At 36.3% G+C, this 18,681-nt stretch overlaps 1 protein-coding gene across 8 annotated transcripts in view; it reads right to left on the minus strand.

Moving 5' to 3' along the window:
• Positions 1–18,681, minus strand: part of EVI5 (ecotropic viral integration site 5) — a 240,978-nt gene that overhangs the window by 162,641 nt on the left and 59,656 nt on the right. For all 8 annotated transcript variants that reach the window (XM_060090121.1, XM_060090122.1, XM_060090119.1 and 5 more), the window contains exon 2: positions 15,131–15,360. In XM_060090121.1, coding sequence (XP_059946104.1) covers positions 15,131–15,279 — 149 coding nt within the window. In that variant the 5' untranslated portion in view covers positions 15,280–15,360. The remainder of the gene's footprint in view (positions 1–15,130; positions 15,361–18,681) is intronic.

The following is an 18,681-nucleotide window of genomic DNA, read 5'->3' on the forward strand; positions in this document are numbered from 1 at the left end:
AACTACTGAGCCTATGTGCCACAACTACCGAAGCCCGTGAACATAGAGCCCATGCTCCGCAACAAAGAGTAGCCGCCGCTTGCCGCAACTAGAGAAAGCCTGTGCGCAGCAACGAAGACTCAAGGCAGGCAAAAATTTATTAATTAAAAAAAATAAAGCAATCATTAAAAAAAATAAAAAATAAATAAAACGGGCACAGAGTAAGAATAGACGATTCTCCAAAGATATAGAAATGGCCAATAAACACATAAAAAGATGCTCAACATCACTAATGATTAGGGAAATGTCAATCAAAACCATAACAACACACCACTTCACAACCACTAGTATGGCTATAATCGAAAGGACAAATAATAAGTGTTGGTGAAGATATGGAGACACAGGAACCCTCAGACACTACTGATGGGAATATAAAGTGGTTAAAACCACTTCGGGAAATAGTCTGGCAATTCCTTAAATGGTTAAACATAGAATTACCATACGAGTCAGCCATTCCACTCTTAGGTATATATTCAAGAGAAATGAAAATCTATGTCCATACAAAACTTATACAACTAATTTTCATGGCAGCATTATTCATAATAGCCAAAAAGTGGAAACAATTCAAATGTCCATCAAGTGCTGAATGAATAAAAACACTGGTATATCCATAAGGTGTAATATCATTCAGTCTTGAAAATAAATGAAGTAGTGATACATGTTACAACATGGATGAACCTTGAAAACACTATGCTAAGTGAAAGAACCAGTCACAAAAGGAAACATATTGTATGATTCCATTTATAGGAAATAGCTAGAATTCAGAAAGTAGATTAGATGTTGCTGAGGACTGGAGTGGGAGTAAGGGGAACAAGGAGGAATGGGCAGTGGCTGCTAATGGATACAAAGTTTCTTCTGGGGGTGATGAAAATGTTCTAAAATTGATTGTGGTGATTGGTTGCACAACTCTGTGAATATATGAAAAAACACTCAATTGTACACTTCATATGTGTGAACCCCCCCAAATGCTGTTATATCGAAAAAAGAACGAAATATATCCATGGCAATAAAAATCAGATGAAAAGTTTCAGGTGGTGGGGTTGCTAAAAAGGGCACAAATGAATATTCTAAGATGACAGAAATTGTCTCCCTGTTAATGGCCTGTGGGTTATACACAGGTGTATACATCTATCAAAGCTCTAACTGTACACTTAAGAATTGTGCATTTCTCTGTTGCAAATTATACATCAACTTTACAAAAATGTATTAAAAATACTGTCTCTGGTTAATGACATTAGGGGTAGTGAGAATTAGGTGAGAAACTACTACTTTTTATCACTAGAAGCCCTTCAGAATTGTTTTAAAAACCATGACTATTACTATCACAAAAAACAGTAACTGTTTTTGATATATTAAGTGTATCTATTTCATAAAGAAAGGTAAGTATGAATACTACTTCCTTTCTCTTTTTTCAAATTTGTTGGTCACTCTATCAAAATTTAGAATTTTCTAAGGAAAAACTTTATAATTTTTTTCCAGTGCTATGGATACAATGAAATCCTTCTGAGAAAACGTTAACATTTTCCAAAAGTAGTAACACTTGAATTGATACTATCAAGTCTCTCCCCACTAGCTACTTAGTCATGGTATGCAGGAGAAGAATTTACATACTAATTAAGAATAGGTAGACCTTACAGAATGTGTAATTAGAATCATATACTTTTATTTCTTTTTCCTAAAAGCAGTGATTTAAAAAAAAAAAAAAAAAAAAAAAAAACACCTCAGGAAGACTCCTAGACAGGTTGCCACCTAGTTTAAATTGAAGTAAAATACTCTTGACATGGTAGTAGAGGCACACTGCCTGAAAATGTTTCCAAAGACTTTAGCCTGGCAATTGAGAAAGTGGTAATACAACATTACTCATGATCCATGGGCTAGTGAGAAGTCTGTTCAAAACTTATTCAGTTATCTTCCTCTTCCCAGAGCACATGAGTTCACTGCCTTGCATGGATTTACTGTAATTAAAAAAATAAATAAATAAAAGGAAACTACCTTCCCACCCCATCATAATTTCCTTATGACTAATAAGAAGAAATTTATCAAATTAAGGAAAAGAATACTGGCCTGGTAGGAATACTGTATGCTATAATCAAAGGCATTCCCCATAGGTATGTGTGGCCTGCTGCTATACAATAATTCAGAGGCCCAAATTTATTCATCCTCCTAGAATGCTGCCAGACTACGACATCAGAGTTGAATCTCTACTGACTGGAGAATAAATACATAGTCCTCGGTCTCCTAGCTAAGCAACTCCAAATCTCTGTACCTCCAGCTCTAAGGGCCACATTCAAAATGGTTACAGCTCCACATTATCTGAGGTGGAGGTGCTAAAGCCAATTATCAGTTGGACTTCAAATAGTATCAAGGATGGAAAAAGTCTAGGATTGTTTGCTTGCAGAAGCTTAGAATACTTGGCAGAGAGAAAGCATTTCCAGTTCCCTAATAGATAGGACTAGGGACTAAAGTGAGAACAAGGGAATATGCCAACAAAGAGAGTAATCAGGGTCTTTGGGTCTTATTTTAGAGAGATTACCTTCACCATATTCCTGCTACTGAGAAGTGAACCTTCACCTCACCAAGGGATCACCTATCTGAGGAAAATGGTACTCTGTGCACTTCAATGATGGGTACATGAAAAAAAGAAGTAGCTTATGTATATAGCAGGACATATTTGATAAACATGAAAGAAAAAAAAAACCCTCTACTTACTACAATACTATGAAAAATACAAAGGAGGAGAAGATAAAGAATGGGTTCTCTTTTGGGTTATTTGGAATAGAAGTACTTGTGACACTTATCCATATAGATAAGAAGCCCAGAAGTTGAAAAGTCTACAAATGGAAATTGGGCAATTATTTGACAAACTTTTGGAATATCCTGCTGTACTCAGTATAATGCCTTCCTATGGATACCAGAAATAAGAGAGCAGGATACAAAAACGACAGGTCAACATGCCATTTGGGAATGTGTAAACTGCTAAGTTAATTTATAAAGAACTAAGGGAAGATCTAAGAAAGCTAAGGAAGAAAGCTGCTATACAAGAAAAACACTTGGAAAGCTAAATACACTGGCACTTTATTGCAGAGGGAGCAACTTTTCAAACATAGGGTTCAAACACTCTTGTAATGTTACACCAAACAAACAGGATATGAAAGTGCACGGAGAAAGACAGCAGCTTGCTGGCTAAAAGAAAGGCAAATCAATAGCAACAAAATACACGTCTGACTCACAGGAGTCACACCCTTTCACAGCAACATCATCAAGCACATATACAAGTCTCAGAACAAGAGAAACAAGAAGGGACAATTAAGAGAAAAGACAAGGAATTAGCGCAGGAAACAATTCAGAGACAACTCAGGAGGGAGGTGCCTAAACGACAAGAATCTCTCCAGTTCTGAAAGCATAAGGGTTTTCTTTGGCTTTTGTTTCTTTAAGATGAGATCTCAGAGAAGGGGAATGCAGGAGTCTTGCAGCCCCCTCTCAAATATTCTGATCAGAAACTGATGGTTGGCAATCTGTATATATTCTTGGGAGAAATGTCTATTTAAGTCTTCTACCCATTTTTGGCTTGCATTGTTTGTTTTTTTGATATTGAGCTGCATGAGAGGCTTGTAAATTTTAGAGGTTAATCCTTTGTCAGTTGCTTCATTTGCAAATATTTTCTCCCATTCTGAGGGCTGTCTTGTTTCTTGTTTATGGTCTCCTTTGCTGTGCAAAAGCTTTTAAGTTTCATTAGGTCCCATTTGTTTATTTTTGTTTTTATTTCCATTTCTCTAGGAGGTGATTTATGTCATAGACTATGTTTTCCTCTAAGAGTTTTATAGTGTCTGGCCTTACATTTAGGTCTTTAATCCATTTTGAGTTTATTTTTGTATATGGTTTTAGGGAGCATTCTAATTTCATTCTTTTACAGGTAGCTGTCCAGTTTTCCCAGCACCACTTATTGAAGAGGCTGCCTTTTCTCCATTGTATATGCTTGCCTCCCTTATCAAAAATAAGGTGACCATATGTGCATGGGTTTATCTCTGGATTTTCTATCCTGTTCCATTGATCTATATTTCTGTTTTTGTGCCAGTACCATACTGTCTTAATTACTGCAGTTTTGTAGTATAGTCTGAAGTCTGGGAGCCTGATTCCTCCAGCTCTGTTTTTCTTTCTCAAGATTGCTCTGGCTGTTTGGGATATTTTGTGTTTCCATACAAATTGTGAAATTTTTTGTTCTAGTTCTGTGAAAAATGCCATTGGTAGTTTGATAGGGATTGCACTGAATCTGTAGATTGCTTTGGGTAGTCTAGTCACTTGCACAATGTTGATTCTTCCAATCCAAGAACACGATATATCTCTCCATCTGTCTGTATCATCTTATTCTTTCATCAGTGTCTCATAGTTTTCTGCATACAGGTCTTTTGTCTCCTTAGGTAGGTTTATTCCTAGGTATTTTACTCTTTTTGTTGCAATGGGAAATGGGAGTGTTTCCTTAATTTCTCTTTCAGATTTTCATCATTAGTGTATAGGAATGCAAGAGATTTCTGTGCCTTAATTTTGTATTCTGCTACTTTACCAAATTCATGGATTAGAGAACAGTATGGAGGTTCCCTAAAAAACTAAATATAGAACTACCATGCGACCCAGCAATCCCACTACTGGGCATAAACCCTGAGAAAACCATAATTCAAAAAGAGACATGTACCACACTGTTCACTGCAGCTCTATTTACAATAGTCAGGACATGGAAGCCACCTAAGTGTCCATCAACAGATGAATGGATAAAGAAGATGTGGCACATATATACAGTGGAATATTACTCAGCCATAAAAAGAAATGAAATTGAGTTATTTTTAGTGAGATGGATGGACCTAGAGACTGTCATACAGAGTGAAGTAAGTCAGATAGAGAAAAATAAATACCTTATGCTAACACATATATATAGAATCTAAAAAAAAAAAAAAAAGGTTCTGAAGAGCCTAGGGGCAGGACAGGAATGAAGATGTAGATGTAGAGAATGGACTTGAGGACACAGGTAGGGGGAAGGGTAAGCTGTGACCAAGTGAGAGAGTAGCATGGACATATATACACTACCAAATGTAAAATAGATAGCTAGTGGGAAGCAGCCCCATAGCACAGGGAGATCAGCTCCGTGCTTTGTGACCACCTAGAAGGGTGGGATAGGGAGGGTGGGAGGGAGATGCAAGAGGGAGGAGATATGGGGATATATGTATATGTATAGCTGATTCACTTTGTTATAAAGCAGAAACTAACACACCATTGTAAAGCAATTATAATCCAATAAAGATGTTTTAAAAAATTGAAAAAAAGAAACTTATGGTTTACTGATTGCCTTACACAGACATTCCAGACAGAAAGCATAGACATTGCAGACTGAAGCTAAGCTAGCTGCAACAGAAATAGTAAAATAAATTCTTTTAATTAATCATATCATCAAACTCCTCAGGAAATCAGACAATGGATTAAAAATTTAAAACAATCCTATGAAAAGAAAAAGAATAAAGAGTGCGAGTGAAGATCTAAAGGCTTCTCCTATGATTAAAAATACATGAATTTTTAACGCAAAGACTTGAAAATACATGTTTTTTTCAGAAGCTTTTTACTACTTCCTTAAATGTTCATGGCTGTGTTATAGAGAGTATCCTTAGGAAAACTGAGGTAATACTGTGGTGGTAAAATTATAAACATAAAAGTTAGATCACCTAGATCAGCACTGTCCAACAGAAATATAATGCAAGCCCCTACATAATTTTAAATATTCTAATAGCCAAATTTAAAGTATAAAGAAATAGTTGCAATTAATTTAAATAATTTATTTTATCAAATATAGTCAAAATATTACATATTTTTAGTATGTAATCAAAACTTTTTTAATTAATGAGATTTTTCCCCCCAAATCAGCTTTTCAAAATCTAGAGTATATTTTACTCTTACAGCCCATCAGAATTTAGACCAGCAACATTTCAGGAGCTCAACTGTCACATATGGCTAATGGCTTCCATATTGGACAGTGTAGACTTAGATATTGGTAGGATACAAAGATATATAAATTGAGGTTTCAAAGATTCCTGCTTACCATATTTAAAAAAATAAATAAAATACATTTACTTTAGTTTAGAAGAACCATTTCCTCATCCTCATATTTCACCCCCCAAAATCTGCTAAAAAATAAAATCTGATTCTAAATAACAGAATGCAAAAGGAAACAAACATGGTTGCAATGTCAAACTTTTAAACCACAAAAATAATGGCCCGTTTAAAATTTAAATTAGCACTATTCCCCTCCTTAATTAAAATGCATTGCTATTACGCTTGAACCTTACCTTCTTAAATTCATCTCAGCCAAAGCCTTTGTATTTTGAAAATGAAAAACACATTTAACACAGAAAAAAAAATAGCTGTCCCATTTCAACTTCAAGGCTATCAATAATTAACTTTCATCAAACAGATCTTTGACATTGTATTGAACCATTTCTTCACATTTTCCTGGGGTTGCCAGATGCACTGATTTTTAAAAAGTGATAACTGCAGTAAAACTATGGGAAGGAAAAACAGTTTCTTTATAGAATTTGGTATTTTCATGTTTCTTCAATTTTAATTTTCTAAAATACTGCCAAAGTATTTTACTCTTTCTCATTCAAAGATGGTTAAGCAACACAAGAGATTCATCTACATTTGCAAAAGAGAAGAAATCCTAAATAAAAGCATCTCCCCTGTTAGAAGTAACAGTAGTGTCTCAATTTTTACTTTAGATACATAACTTGCATATCTATGTTACAAACCACAGAAGTGGTCAGAGAAAATTTAGTTTATTATTCTTGCAATTTTTTCTTGGACTTAATACATTGCTGGGGTACTAGAGCAGAACAGAGGAAGGTGAGCTAGATCTTAGTGTTTGTCATTTTATTTTTTATTAAAGTCAGAAAGATGTGTTTTTCCACCAGGATTGTTCTCCTAAGGCAAAACAAAATATTGCTACATTTACCCATTCTCTACACATAAATCCTTCCCATGGATTCTGAGTTTTAATGATTTTTTAAAAAGAGTGAGAGACTCAAAATGTGAACTCAAAAAAGTACAAAGTTTTGAGTAATTCCACACAAGAACAAAGGGTGAAAACCTTCTGCCTCTTTTACTTCTTCAAAGTCTTACTTGTCAAAATCTCTTTTCTAGACATCTTTAAACAATTCTAACAATTATTATTTAATTGTTAACCTATATGCCAAGCACATCTAGTACTCTGGAATAAATTGTGAATTACTTGAGAAAAAGTTCATCTATACACACATCACTTGCAACAATTTTTATATGGTGTTTTCTATATTTTAGTTATACAGTAATTATTGATCATAACCATAAAAATAAATTCAACTTTGGTCACTTACAAACTCAGGGCCAAAGTTATCTTTTGTGTGAACTACTTTTCCATGTAAGAACCAATTCAAAACTTATGAATTCTTTACATCCTTTAGCACTATCTATACGTGTTTTACTTCGCCAGTCCTGCCCTGGTTTTATATTCCACTAAGTTTTCCACACCATACACCTCCTTTTGTTCTCTTTAAGAGTCCCCGCCACTTTGTTTTCTGTGAGCATCTATTTGCTCATAACTGCCTTCACACAACCCAACACTCCACTTTGCTCTTTCATGAGCCACTTCCAAATTCATCTTACCCAAGAAACTTTGCCAGTCTACATATTATGCTAGAAAACTACCTCCTCCTAAAACCTCAACCAAAAGACTTTGCTCTAAATCTTTCAAATGTAATAAGCAAAGGGGCATAAAGTTAATACCAATACACACATAAAACCCACAAAAAGTTATCATCATGTGGCACACCAAGCTTTCTATCTTACCCATCAAATGCTGAGAGCCGAAGAAAACCCTTTAAAAGCACTTTCTAGGAAACAATAATCAGAAGGGGACAATTTCTATTGCCAGGTTTGAATGGGCTAACATTAGGTCTTCTTCTAGGCGTTCATTTGGGCCAGGTTCAAAATCTCTAGCTTGTAAATTCTATTTCCAGGTAATTTCTTTCACATCTCTATTTTCTGTCTCCATATCAACAGAAAGGGACCAAACCTGAGGACAGGTCATTTGAAAGCAAAAATTTCAACAACTACCTCAGCAATAAATTATTTTAAAGCTGAGCAGAGTTAATATTCAGAATATATAAGACTTTGGCCAACAGGCAACAATGGACAGCAATTTCTGAAACTCAGGAGAAAAGTGGGGTAAGACCTTTGACTGCCATCTTACCTGCCATGAAAGAGTTTCCAGATTCTGGCATGCGTAGGAAGAATTCAACAGAACCTAGTGAACTTTCTCAACTGAGCAGAGCTGAGTGCATGAGGAGACCAAAGCGGCTAGTGTCCAAGGAACAGAGTATCAGAGAGGTAAGAAGTACACAAACAAGACCTTCAGAGATTGACAGAGGATACCCATTAAGTATTCAGCTGGGAACTGATCAGCACATGTTTGTAAGGAAACTACCCAAAGCTAGAGAAAAAAACCACCAGAAAAGATTAGATTTAACAGTGGCCACCATTCACACAGGGCCAGGAATAGTATCTGTCCCCACCGTCCAGACTGGAAAACCTGTTTCAAGGCATACTGGGTAAAGTACACAAAGGGTCGTGCCTCAGTAGGAGGGAGTAATAGCCCTAGGCTGTACATTACTCCAGAGCAAATTCTTTCCAAGTAACTTAACTGCATTCTTGAACAAAGCTCAAGAATATTTATAGGAAAACAGCCAAACCAAGTGAGGTAAAATTCACAATGTGAGACATCCAATCAAATATTATCAGGCATGCAAAGAAGCAGAAAAATATAACCAATCAGAAGAAAAAGCAATTAATCAAAAGCAAACTGGTATTGATAGAAATGTTAGAACTACCAGACAAGGCCATTAAAAGTTATTAAGACTATATTCCTGTATATTCAAAACTTAAGTAGAGACATACAAACAACACTCAGCTCCACCTTCTAGAGATGAACAATGTGACAGATGGAAAAACACACTGGATAGGATTAATGGCAAATTAGACATGGCAGATCATAACATAGAGAACTTGAATACAAAACAATAAAAATTTTCCAGAAAGTGAACACGATATCAGTGAACTGTGGAACAACTTCGAGTGGCCTAATATTTGTGTAATTAAGAGTCACTGAGGAGGAGGATAGAAAGGAACAAAAAAATTTTGAAGGGGCTTCCCTGGTGGCACAGTGGTTGACAGTCCGCCTGCCGATGCAGGGGACACGGGTTCGTGCCCCGGTCCAGGAAGATCCCACATGCCCCAGAGCAACTATAGGCCCGTGAGCCATGGCTGCTGAGCCTGCACTTCCGGAGCCTGTGCTCCACAATGGGAGAGGCCATAATAGTGAGAGGCCTGTGTACCACAAAAAGAAAAAAAAAAAAGAACCAAAGAGCACCAGAAATAGAAGCTATGTAGGCAAATATAAGATTTTTTTCTTATTATTTCAATCTCATTTCAAAGATAATTGACTACTGAAGCAAAAATAATACTGTAGTATGGGGTTTATAACATATACAAAAGCAAAACTCATGATAAAACTAGCACAAAGGATTGGAGAGGAGAAATGGAAATGTACTATTCTAAGTTCTTACACTACGTGTGAAATGGTATGAGATCTCTTGAAGGCATACTGTGCTAAGTTAGTTAAGGATGTATACTATGAACCGCAAAGCAACCAGCAAAATAACAAAAAGTTATAGCCAATAAATCAACAAAAGATAAAACAGAATCATTAACATTTCACTCAGTCAAAAGGCCGAAAAATTAAAAGATAAAGAATAGTAAAACAAGATGACAAATATAAACATAACCATATCAAGAATTACATTAAATGTAAATGATCTATTTTCCTCAAAACCTAGAAAATACTATGTTAAGTAAAAGAAGCTAGTCACAAAAGACTACCAATGAAATGTCCAGAATAGGCAAATCCATGGAGACAGAAAGTAGATTAGTGGTTACCAGCAGCTGGAAGGAGGGAGGAAAGGGGAGACTAATGGGTACAAAGTTTCTTTTGGGAGTCATAAAAATGTTCTGAAATTGGATAGTGGTAATGTTTGCAGAACTCTGTGAGTGTACTAAAAATACCACTGAATTGTACACTTTAAAGGGATGGATTTTATGGTATGTGAATAATTAAGAGCACAATAACAATACAATAAAAATACTGGAAAAGGTGCTGAAATAATAATAAGCATATATTTTCTAAGATCCAGCAAGAAGATTCTAATCCCCACTTCACTCTATAAGGAGTGTGAGTATGTGATCTGCTTTGGCCAATAAAATGTGAGTTGAAGTTATGTGTATCACTCTCTAGCAGATGCTTTAAGATATATTTCCACTATTTGCCATGAGTCTGGTTTATCCTGCATAGGGGCTGGTCACTGGTCCAGAAATGAAGAAGTGTGCAGCAAAAATGTACTCAGCCTGCAGTTCGAGATAAACATTAATGTGAGCAAGAAATAAAATTCTGTCATAATTTTTTTTTAAAGTGATCTAATTACTGTAATTAAAAGGCAAAGCTTGGGGCTTCCCTGGTGGCGCAGTGGTTGAGAGTCCGCCTGCCGATGCAGGGGACACGGGTTCGTGCCCCGGTCCGGGAAGATCCCACATGCCGCAGAGCGGCTGGGCCCGTGAGCCATGGCCGCTGAGCTTGCGCGTCCGGAGCCTGTGCTCCGCAACGGGGAGAGGCCACAGCAGTGAGAGGCCCGCGTACCGCAAAAAAAAAAAAAAAAAAAAAAGGCAAAGCTTGTCAGATTGTATTTTAAAAAGCAAGAGCCACTATATGCTGTCTAACTGACAAACTTTAAAGATAAAGAAAAAAATAGAATAAAAGTAAAGGATGGAAAAATATATAAAATTTTAACATTATTCAAAAGAAAGCTACAGTGACTAGATGAGATAAAGTAGATTTCTAAGCAAACAATATTACTAGGGATAATGAGTGCATTTCACAACAGGACATAACAATTCTGAATGTTTATATACACAATAATAAAACTTCAAATTACATGAAAACAAAGACTGATAAAATTTAAAGAGAAATAAATCCACAATTATAGTTGGAGGTTTCAATACTCCTCTCTCAACAGCTGACATCAATATCTGATACAACAAGTAAACATAAAACCAGCAAAGATACAGCAGACTTGAATAACACTATCAATCAATTTGAATCAATTAACATTTATAGAATATGCCACCAAACAACAGCTAAATACACAATCTTCTCAAGTGCACATAAAATATTTATCAAAACGGACCACACTCAGGACCATAAAATTTAAAAGGATGTTGCTAAAGCAGAGCTTTAGGAGAAACGTACAGCACTAAACACTTATATTAGAAAAGAGGAAAGATCACAAAGACATTACAAGGACACAAGACATTACAGATAAAGGTCAAAGACATCGGAAGACAACTACAGAACAATTTCCCTCCTGAACATAGATGCAAAAATTCCAAACAAAATTTTAGCACATCAAATCCAACAATATTTTATAAAGACAGTAAACAATACTTTATAAAGACAGTATATAGGGCCTCCCTGGTGGCGCAAGTGGTTGAGAGTCCGCCTGCCGATGCAGGGGATACGGGTTCGTGCCCCGGTCTGGGAGGATCCCATATGCCGCGGAGCGGCTGGGCCCGTGAGCCATGGCCGCTGAGCCTGCGCGTCCGGAGCCTGCGCGTCCGGAGCCTGTGCTCCGCAACGGGGGAGGCCACAACAGTGAGAGGCCCGCATACCGCAAAAAAAAAAAAAAAAAAAAAAAGACAGTATATAATGACTAAGAGGGGTTTATCCTAGGAATGCAAAGTTGGTTTAACATTTAAAAATCAATGTAATTTGCTATATTAAACTAAAAGAGGAAAACAATGTAATCATTTCAAAAGATTCAGGAAAAGCATTTGACAAAATCCAACTTCTGTTTCTTATAAACTCTCAGCAAATGAGAAATAGAAAGGAACTTCTTCAATTTGATAAAAGTCATCTACAGAAACCTACAATTAACTTCATATTTAATGCTTTCCCCTTAAGATCAGGAAAACAAGGCTATCTGTTCATCGCTTACACTCAAATGTGTACTGGAGGTACTAGTCAGTTGCAATAAGGCAAGAAAAAGATATAAAAGGCATCCATATTGTAAAGGAAGACACAAACATGCTTTTATTCACAGACCACATGCTCATCTATGTAGAAAATCTAATGGAATCTAAAAAAAACAACAAAACCTACCAGAACAAGTGAATTTATCAAGGCAGCAGGATACACGAATGACAAAAGAAAAATGATTGTATTTCTATATGGTAGCAATGAACAATCAAAAATTAAATTTACGGGCTTCCCTGGTGGTGCAGTGGTTGAGAGTCCACCTGCCGATGCAGGGGACACAGGTTCGTGCCCCGGTCCGGGAAGATCCCACATGCTGCGGAGCGGCTAGGCCCGTGAGCCATGGCCACTGAGCCTGCGCGTCTGGAGCCTGTGTTCCGCAATGGGAGAGGCCACAACAGTGAGAGGCCCGCGTACCACAAAAAAAAAAAAAAAAAAAAAATTAAATTTACAAAAACAATACCATGCACAAGTAATAAGTAAATGAGAAATATATTGTGTCCATGGGAGGAAGGCAATACTGTTAAGAATTCAAGAGCATTCTGTATAAAATCTCAGCAAGCATTTTTGCACAAATTACTTCATGTAAAATTCACAAGGGTATGATACACAGCAAAAATAGTCAAAAGAACAAAGATGGAGGATTAACACTATCTGATTTCAAGACTTATCAGAAAGCTACAATAATCAAGACAGTGTCATACTAACATTAAAGTAGACAAATAGATCAGTGGAACAGAAAAAGAATCCAGAAATAAGCACATAACGTATACAGACAGCTGACTTTTGACAGAAGTGCAAAAGTAATTAAGTGGAGAAAGGACAGTCTTTTCAACAAATACAAAAACAATTAAACATGCATATTCAAAAACTGAACTTTGATCTATGTTCTGTTTCATACAAATAAATTAACTCAAATGTACAACAGTAAATCTAAAACTTAAAAATATAAAACTTCTCTAACACAGGAGTCTACCTGTGTGACCTTGAGCCATCAAAAGCAAATTCCATAAAAGAACAACTTCAAATTGGACTTAATCACAATTTTAAACTTTTGCTCTTCAAAAGATAATGCTGGGCTTCCCTGGTGGCGCAGTGGTTGAGAGTCCGCCTGCCGATGCAGGGGACACGGGTTTGTGCCCTGGTCCGGGAAGATCCCACATGCCGCGGAGCGGCTGGGCCCGTGAGCCATGGCCGCTGAGCCTGCACGTCCCAAGCCTGTGCTCCATGACGGGAGAGGCCACAACAGTGAGAGGCCCGCGTACCACAAAAAAAAAAAAAAAAAAAAAAAGATAATGCTAAGAGAATAAGCCACAGACTGCAAAAATATATTTGAAAAACATATATATGGATAAAGGACTTGCACCTGAAATATATAAAGAACTCTTAAAACAATAATAAGAAATAATAATACGAAAGCAAACAACCTAATTTTTTTAAACAGGCAAAAATTTCAGACAGACATTTAATCAAAGATGACATATCAATGGCAAATAAGCACATAAAAAGATGCTCAACACCATTAGGGGAATGAAAATTAAAACCACAAGATACAAATACCTATTAGAATGGCTAAAATTAAAAGACTGACTGTACCAAGCATTGGTAAGGATGTAGAAGAGCTGACATATTCATACACTGATGATGAGAATGTGGAAAACTATAGGCCCTTTGGAAAACAGTTTGACAATTAAATGTACACCTACCATATAAACCAGCCATCCCATTACTAGGTATCTACTCAGGAGAAATGAAAGCATAAATCTATACAAAGGTTTATACACAAATGTTTATAGCATTTCACAACAGGTGAGTAGGTAAACTGTGATATATCCATACAATGGAATACTACTAAGCAAAAAAAAGGAATGAAGTATTCATATGTGCTACAACATAAAAATTATGCTAGTGAAATAACCCATTAAAAAAGAGTACATACTGTATGATTCTATTTCTATAAAACTGTAGAAAATGCAAACTCATCTACAGTGACCAAAGGCAAATCAACGGCTATCTGGGGATAGAAAGGCAGATAATAGATATGTTCATTTTCTTGATTTGGTTGATAATTTCACAGGTACATACATATGTCAAAACTTATCAAATTGTACACCTTAAGTATGTGTACTTTATTATGTACATTATATATCAAAAGAGCTGTTAGAAATTCTCTCTCTTATTACCCTTAAAGCCAGTGGTGGTTTTACTGAATGTAAAAGGACGCTTTTCCAATAACTCTTTAATAGCTGATGCCCTAGAGAACTTCTGATAGTAATATTAGTGAAGGGGCACCCAGGGTCCACAGTACACAGTAATAACAGAGTAAACAAGTATTCTATGTCACACCATTAAAAGAAAAGAATACTCTGCCTTCCATGAATAAATTTATGAAGAGATTTCCCACTCTATATCACAAATCAGATATCCATCCTAAATTAAATAATTCTACAGCTTAACCAAAGGGGACTATTTAGAGAGTTTAAAAAACAAAAATGGTAGTTTTATTTGCCTTAAAAATCTTTTCTAAAATTCAGGAAAAATTTAGATAATTTGCTATATTAAGAAAACAAATCTCTACAGCTATCCAAGGCAGAAGAAAATTTTAGTCCAACTTTAGTTTTAAGACCCAACTCCTCCAAAAAAGACTTGAATACTTTTGTTAAGTAGCTTTGATAAACAACGAGCCAAAAACTAAACATTTTTTTTTTCCTTTGGCCACGCCACACAGCTTGCGGGACCTCATTTCCTGACCAGGGCTAGAACCCGGGCCACAGCAGTGAAAGCCCAGAATCGTAACCACTAGGCCACCAAGGAACTCCCCTAAACATTCTTAATTTGAACAAATATTTAAATTTTTGATTATGCCATATATACGTACATGAATGGTTGAGTTTGTATGATAATTAAAAGAAAGAAAACCCAAGCAACCTTACTTACCTATTTTGTTCCTCCAGTTTAGCCAGGAGTTCTAAGTCGTCTGGACTCAACTGTGACGGGGAAGATGGTGAAAGGGCTGGCGTTGACAGTGTGGTAGACGAGGATGTAGTGTGTAATGAAGCAGATGGACTTGCCACCTGACTGGCCATCTGACTGACTGTATGTGACACTGTGTTCTTCACCCATGAGAGAGTAGAACTCAACTTTTCTGCAACCTTGTCTGTCGCCACCTAAGGATAAAAATAACAGTTGCATACATCAATTGTATTGTATGCATTACCAAGAACTTGATAATCCTGGTTAGTTTTACTTTATAACCACCATCAGAATATTCTCTTTGAGTTAATAAAGGTAAAACCTGTTTTAGCAATGACTGTCCTAACATACAGCTTTTGGAAACTCCTTATTTCAGTTCTGCGACATGAACAAATTAGAACAATGTTTTCCAAACTACAGGCTAAAATCCATCAGTGAGTGATAAAATCAATTTAATAGGTAACACCACCATTTTTTAAAAATGAAAAAGAGCAGAAAGTGTCAATGTAAAGGTATGTTGTCTTATAAAATTTATGTCTCAGTTGCATATATGTATTAAAACTACATACTACATGTATGTTCAGTTGAGATATGAAATATATTCTTTATTTGGGTTACAGTCAAAAACATTTGAAAGCCGAGGAACTAAAACATGTCCATTGGGTGATGAGGACAGGGAAATCCTATAATATGACCAACAATTCAACAAAAACTGGGCTTAGCATAAATAAGATGAAATGAGACTCATGATGTATCTTCAAACCACTAAAGAGTATTTTTATTGAAGAGGATTTAGCTCTAGAAGAACAAAATTACGATAAATGATTGATTTAACAGAGTAAGAGAGTTTCAGGGTACAATTTTCAAATAGCTAGAACTAGTCAGAAATAGAATGGGATGCCTAGAAAGAGTAGACATTCTCTACCAATGGCTACAATTAAGAATTCATAACACAACACTGTAAAGCAACCATACTCCAATAAAATTTTTTTTAAAAAAAGAATTCATTATAAGAGTCAACATGGAAACCTAAATGTCCATTGACAGATGAATGGATAAAGAAGATGTGGTACATATATACAATGGAATACTACTCAGCCATAAAAAGAATGAAATAATGCCATTTGCAGCAACATGGATGCAGCTACAGATTATCATACTAAGTGAAGTAAGTCAGAAAGAGAATAACAAATACCATATGATATCACTTATATGTGGAATCTAAAATATGACACAATTGAACATATCTATGAAACAGACTCAAGAACATAGAGAATAGACTGGTGGTTGCCAAGAGGGACAGGGGAGGGGTGAAGTGGAGTGGGAGTTTGGGATTAGCAGATGCAAACTGATATATATAGAATGGATAAACAACAAGGTCTTACTGTATAGCACAGAGAACTATATTTAATATCCTGTGATAAACCATAATGGAAAAGAATATGAAAAAGAAGGTTAAAAAAAATTAATTATAAGAGTCAAAAGTCAAGAGTTGGTTGAAGATGAGTTTCCGTTTTAGATGGGCAACTAGGACTAAAAAAGCCTTTCAAATCCCTCCCATCTCTAAGATTCAATGAACTATACAAACGTCTAATATATTCTTCATAAATCATGCCAAAGTCCTAAGCAGATATGCCTACAGCAAATTCATTTGAAACACAAAATATACATAAGTAATATTCAAACAGGCATTATCACTTCAGTAATGAAAAACAATGTGAACAATAACCATATTTGAATATCTATATAAAACTAAACATTCTTAATTTGAGTTTACAAAATAAGGTACAGTAGTTTTTTTAAGGGATTATACTTTTTTGAAGCTATCACAAAAAGAGCTTCTTTCTTTTTTTTTTTCTTTAAGAGACGGGGTCTCACTATGTTGCCCAGGCTGGAGTGCAGTGGCTATTCACAGGCGCGATCCCACTATTGATCAGCATGGGACTTTTGACCTGCTCACCTCTCCTTAGGCAACCTGGTGGTCCCCCGCCCCTAGGAGGTCACCATATTGATGCCGAACTTAGTGCGGACACCCGATCGGCATAACACACTACAGCCCAGAACTCCTGGGCTCAAGTGATCCTCCGGCCTCAGCCTCCCGAGTAGCTGGGACTACAGGCGCATGCCACCGCACCCAGCTTCTTCTTCTTTTTTTTTAACAGATCTTTATAGGAGTATAGTTGCTTCACAAATACTGTGTTAGTTTCTGTTGTACAACAAAGTGAATCAGCCATATGCATACATATACCCCATATCCCCTCCCTCTTGAGCCTCCCTATCCCACCCCTCTAGGTCGTCACAAAGCACCAAGCTGATCTCTCTGTGCTATGTGGCTGCTTCCCACTAGCTAACTATTTTACATTTGGTAGTGCATATATGTCGATGCTACTCTCACTTCACCCCAGAGTGAAGATAAGTCAGAAAAAGAAAAAGAGCTTCTTGATTGTGAAGTTCTTAGACAAAAACTATGAAGTGCTTTTACGTGCTTTGAGAAGATCTTAAATTTTATGCAACAGAAAATGACTAAGCACTATAAAGTTATTTTCTAGACATATTCTCAGCTAACCTTGGTTACATATAGCAACTTATACACACAAAAATTAAACACCAACTTATATACACAAAAAAAGATGCCACCCAGACTATCTTAGCAGATACTACTCTCCCCTCATGGGTTGTCCAAGTCTTTCCTTCTCACTTCATCAACACATACATGTCCCCACTTCCTCCTCACCCCACCCAGCAGCAGAAAAATTCAGTGTAGGGAAAAGGGATTCTAAGGTCATAGTTATGCCACTCAATGTGAGGCTGGAACTTCTGAGACAAAGATTTGATTACAAGTGAATAGGGGCAAGAGTTTTATTAACGTAAAGATACCTCTCATTTTCTTTTCATTTTCAATAACTTTTTCGTTTTAGAACTTACTTCCCTTGGAATGGCATTATAGAAGGGATCAGGGAGCTCTTACTGTTGAGGGAAGAACCCCCAAGAAAGACAAGCAGGATGAAGTAGGGGAACCAAGGAAAAGAAGTATGGGGACGATCATTTAGGCTTCCAGGCCAAAAAAAAAAAGTCCTCGCCAATGAAAAGACCAGCAGCACAGTTCATTAAGGCGAAAGGCCAGATAGTAACCAAATAATTTAGCCAGAACTTCCTTTGTACCAGGAAATGGTAAGAGCCATGGCAGACAACAAGATAGCCTGTTGTAGTTTGTTATCCTATTGATTTTCTCTACTCAGTTACAACTACAAATTCAATTGTGAAGATGGCACTAATTTGCATCCCACAAGCACACTATATTGTAAAACAGAAAACCTAACATGTAAAATTTACAGAAAAATGTTACCCTTTACTAACACTGATGACTAATTTCAAATATACTCACAACTTTCAAAAATTAATGCTTACAATAAGGACCTACTGTATAGCACAGGGAACTATATTCAGTATCTTGTAATAACCTATAAGGGAAAAGAATCTGAAAAAAAATAATAATCAAAGGATCACTTTGATTT

This window comes from Mesoplodon densirostris, chromosome 2, assembly GCF_025265405.1.
Source record: "Mesoplodon densirostris isolate mMesDen1 chromosome 2, mMesDen1 primary haplotype, whole genome shotgun sequence".
NCBI classification, from domain to species: Eukaryota; Metazoa; Chordata; class Mammalia; order Artiodactyla; family Ziphiidae; genus Mesoplodon; species Mesoplodon densirostris.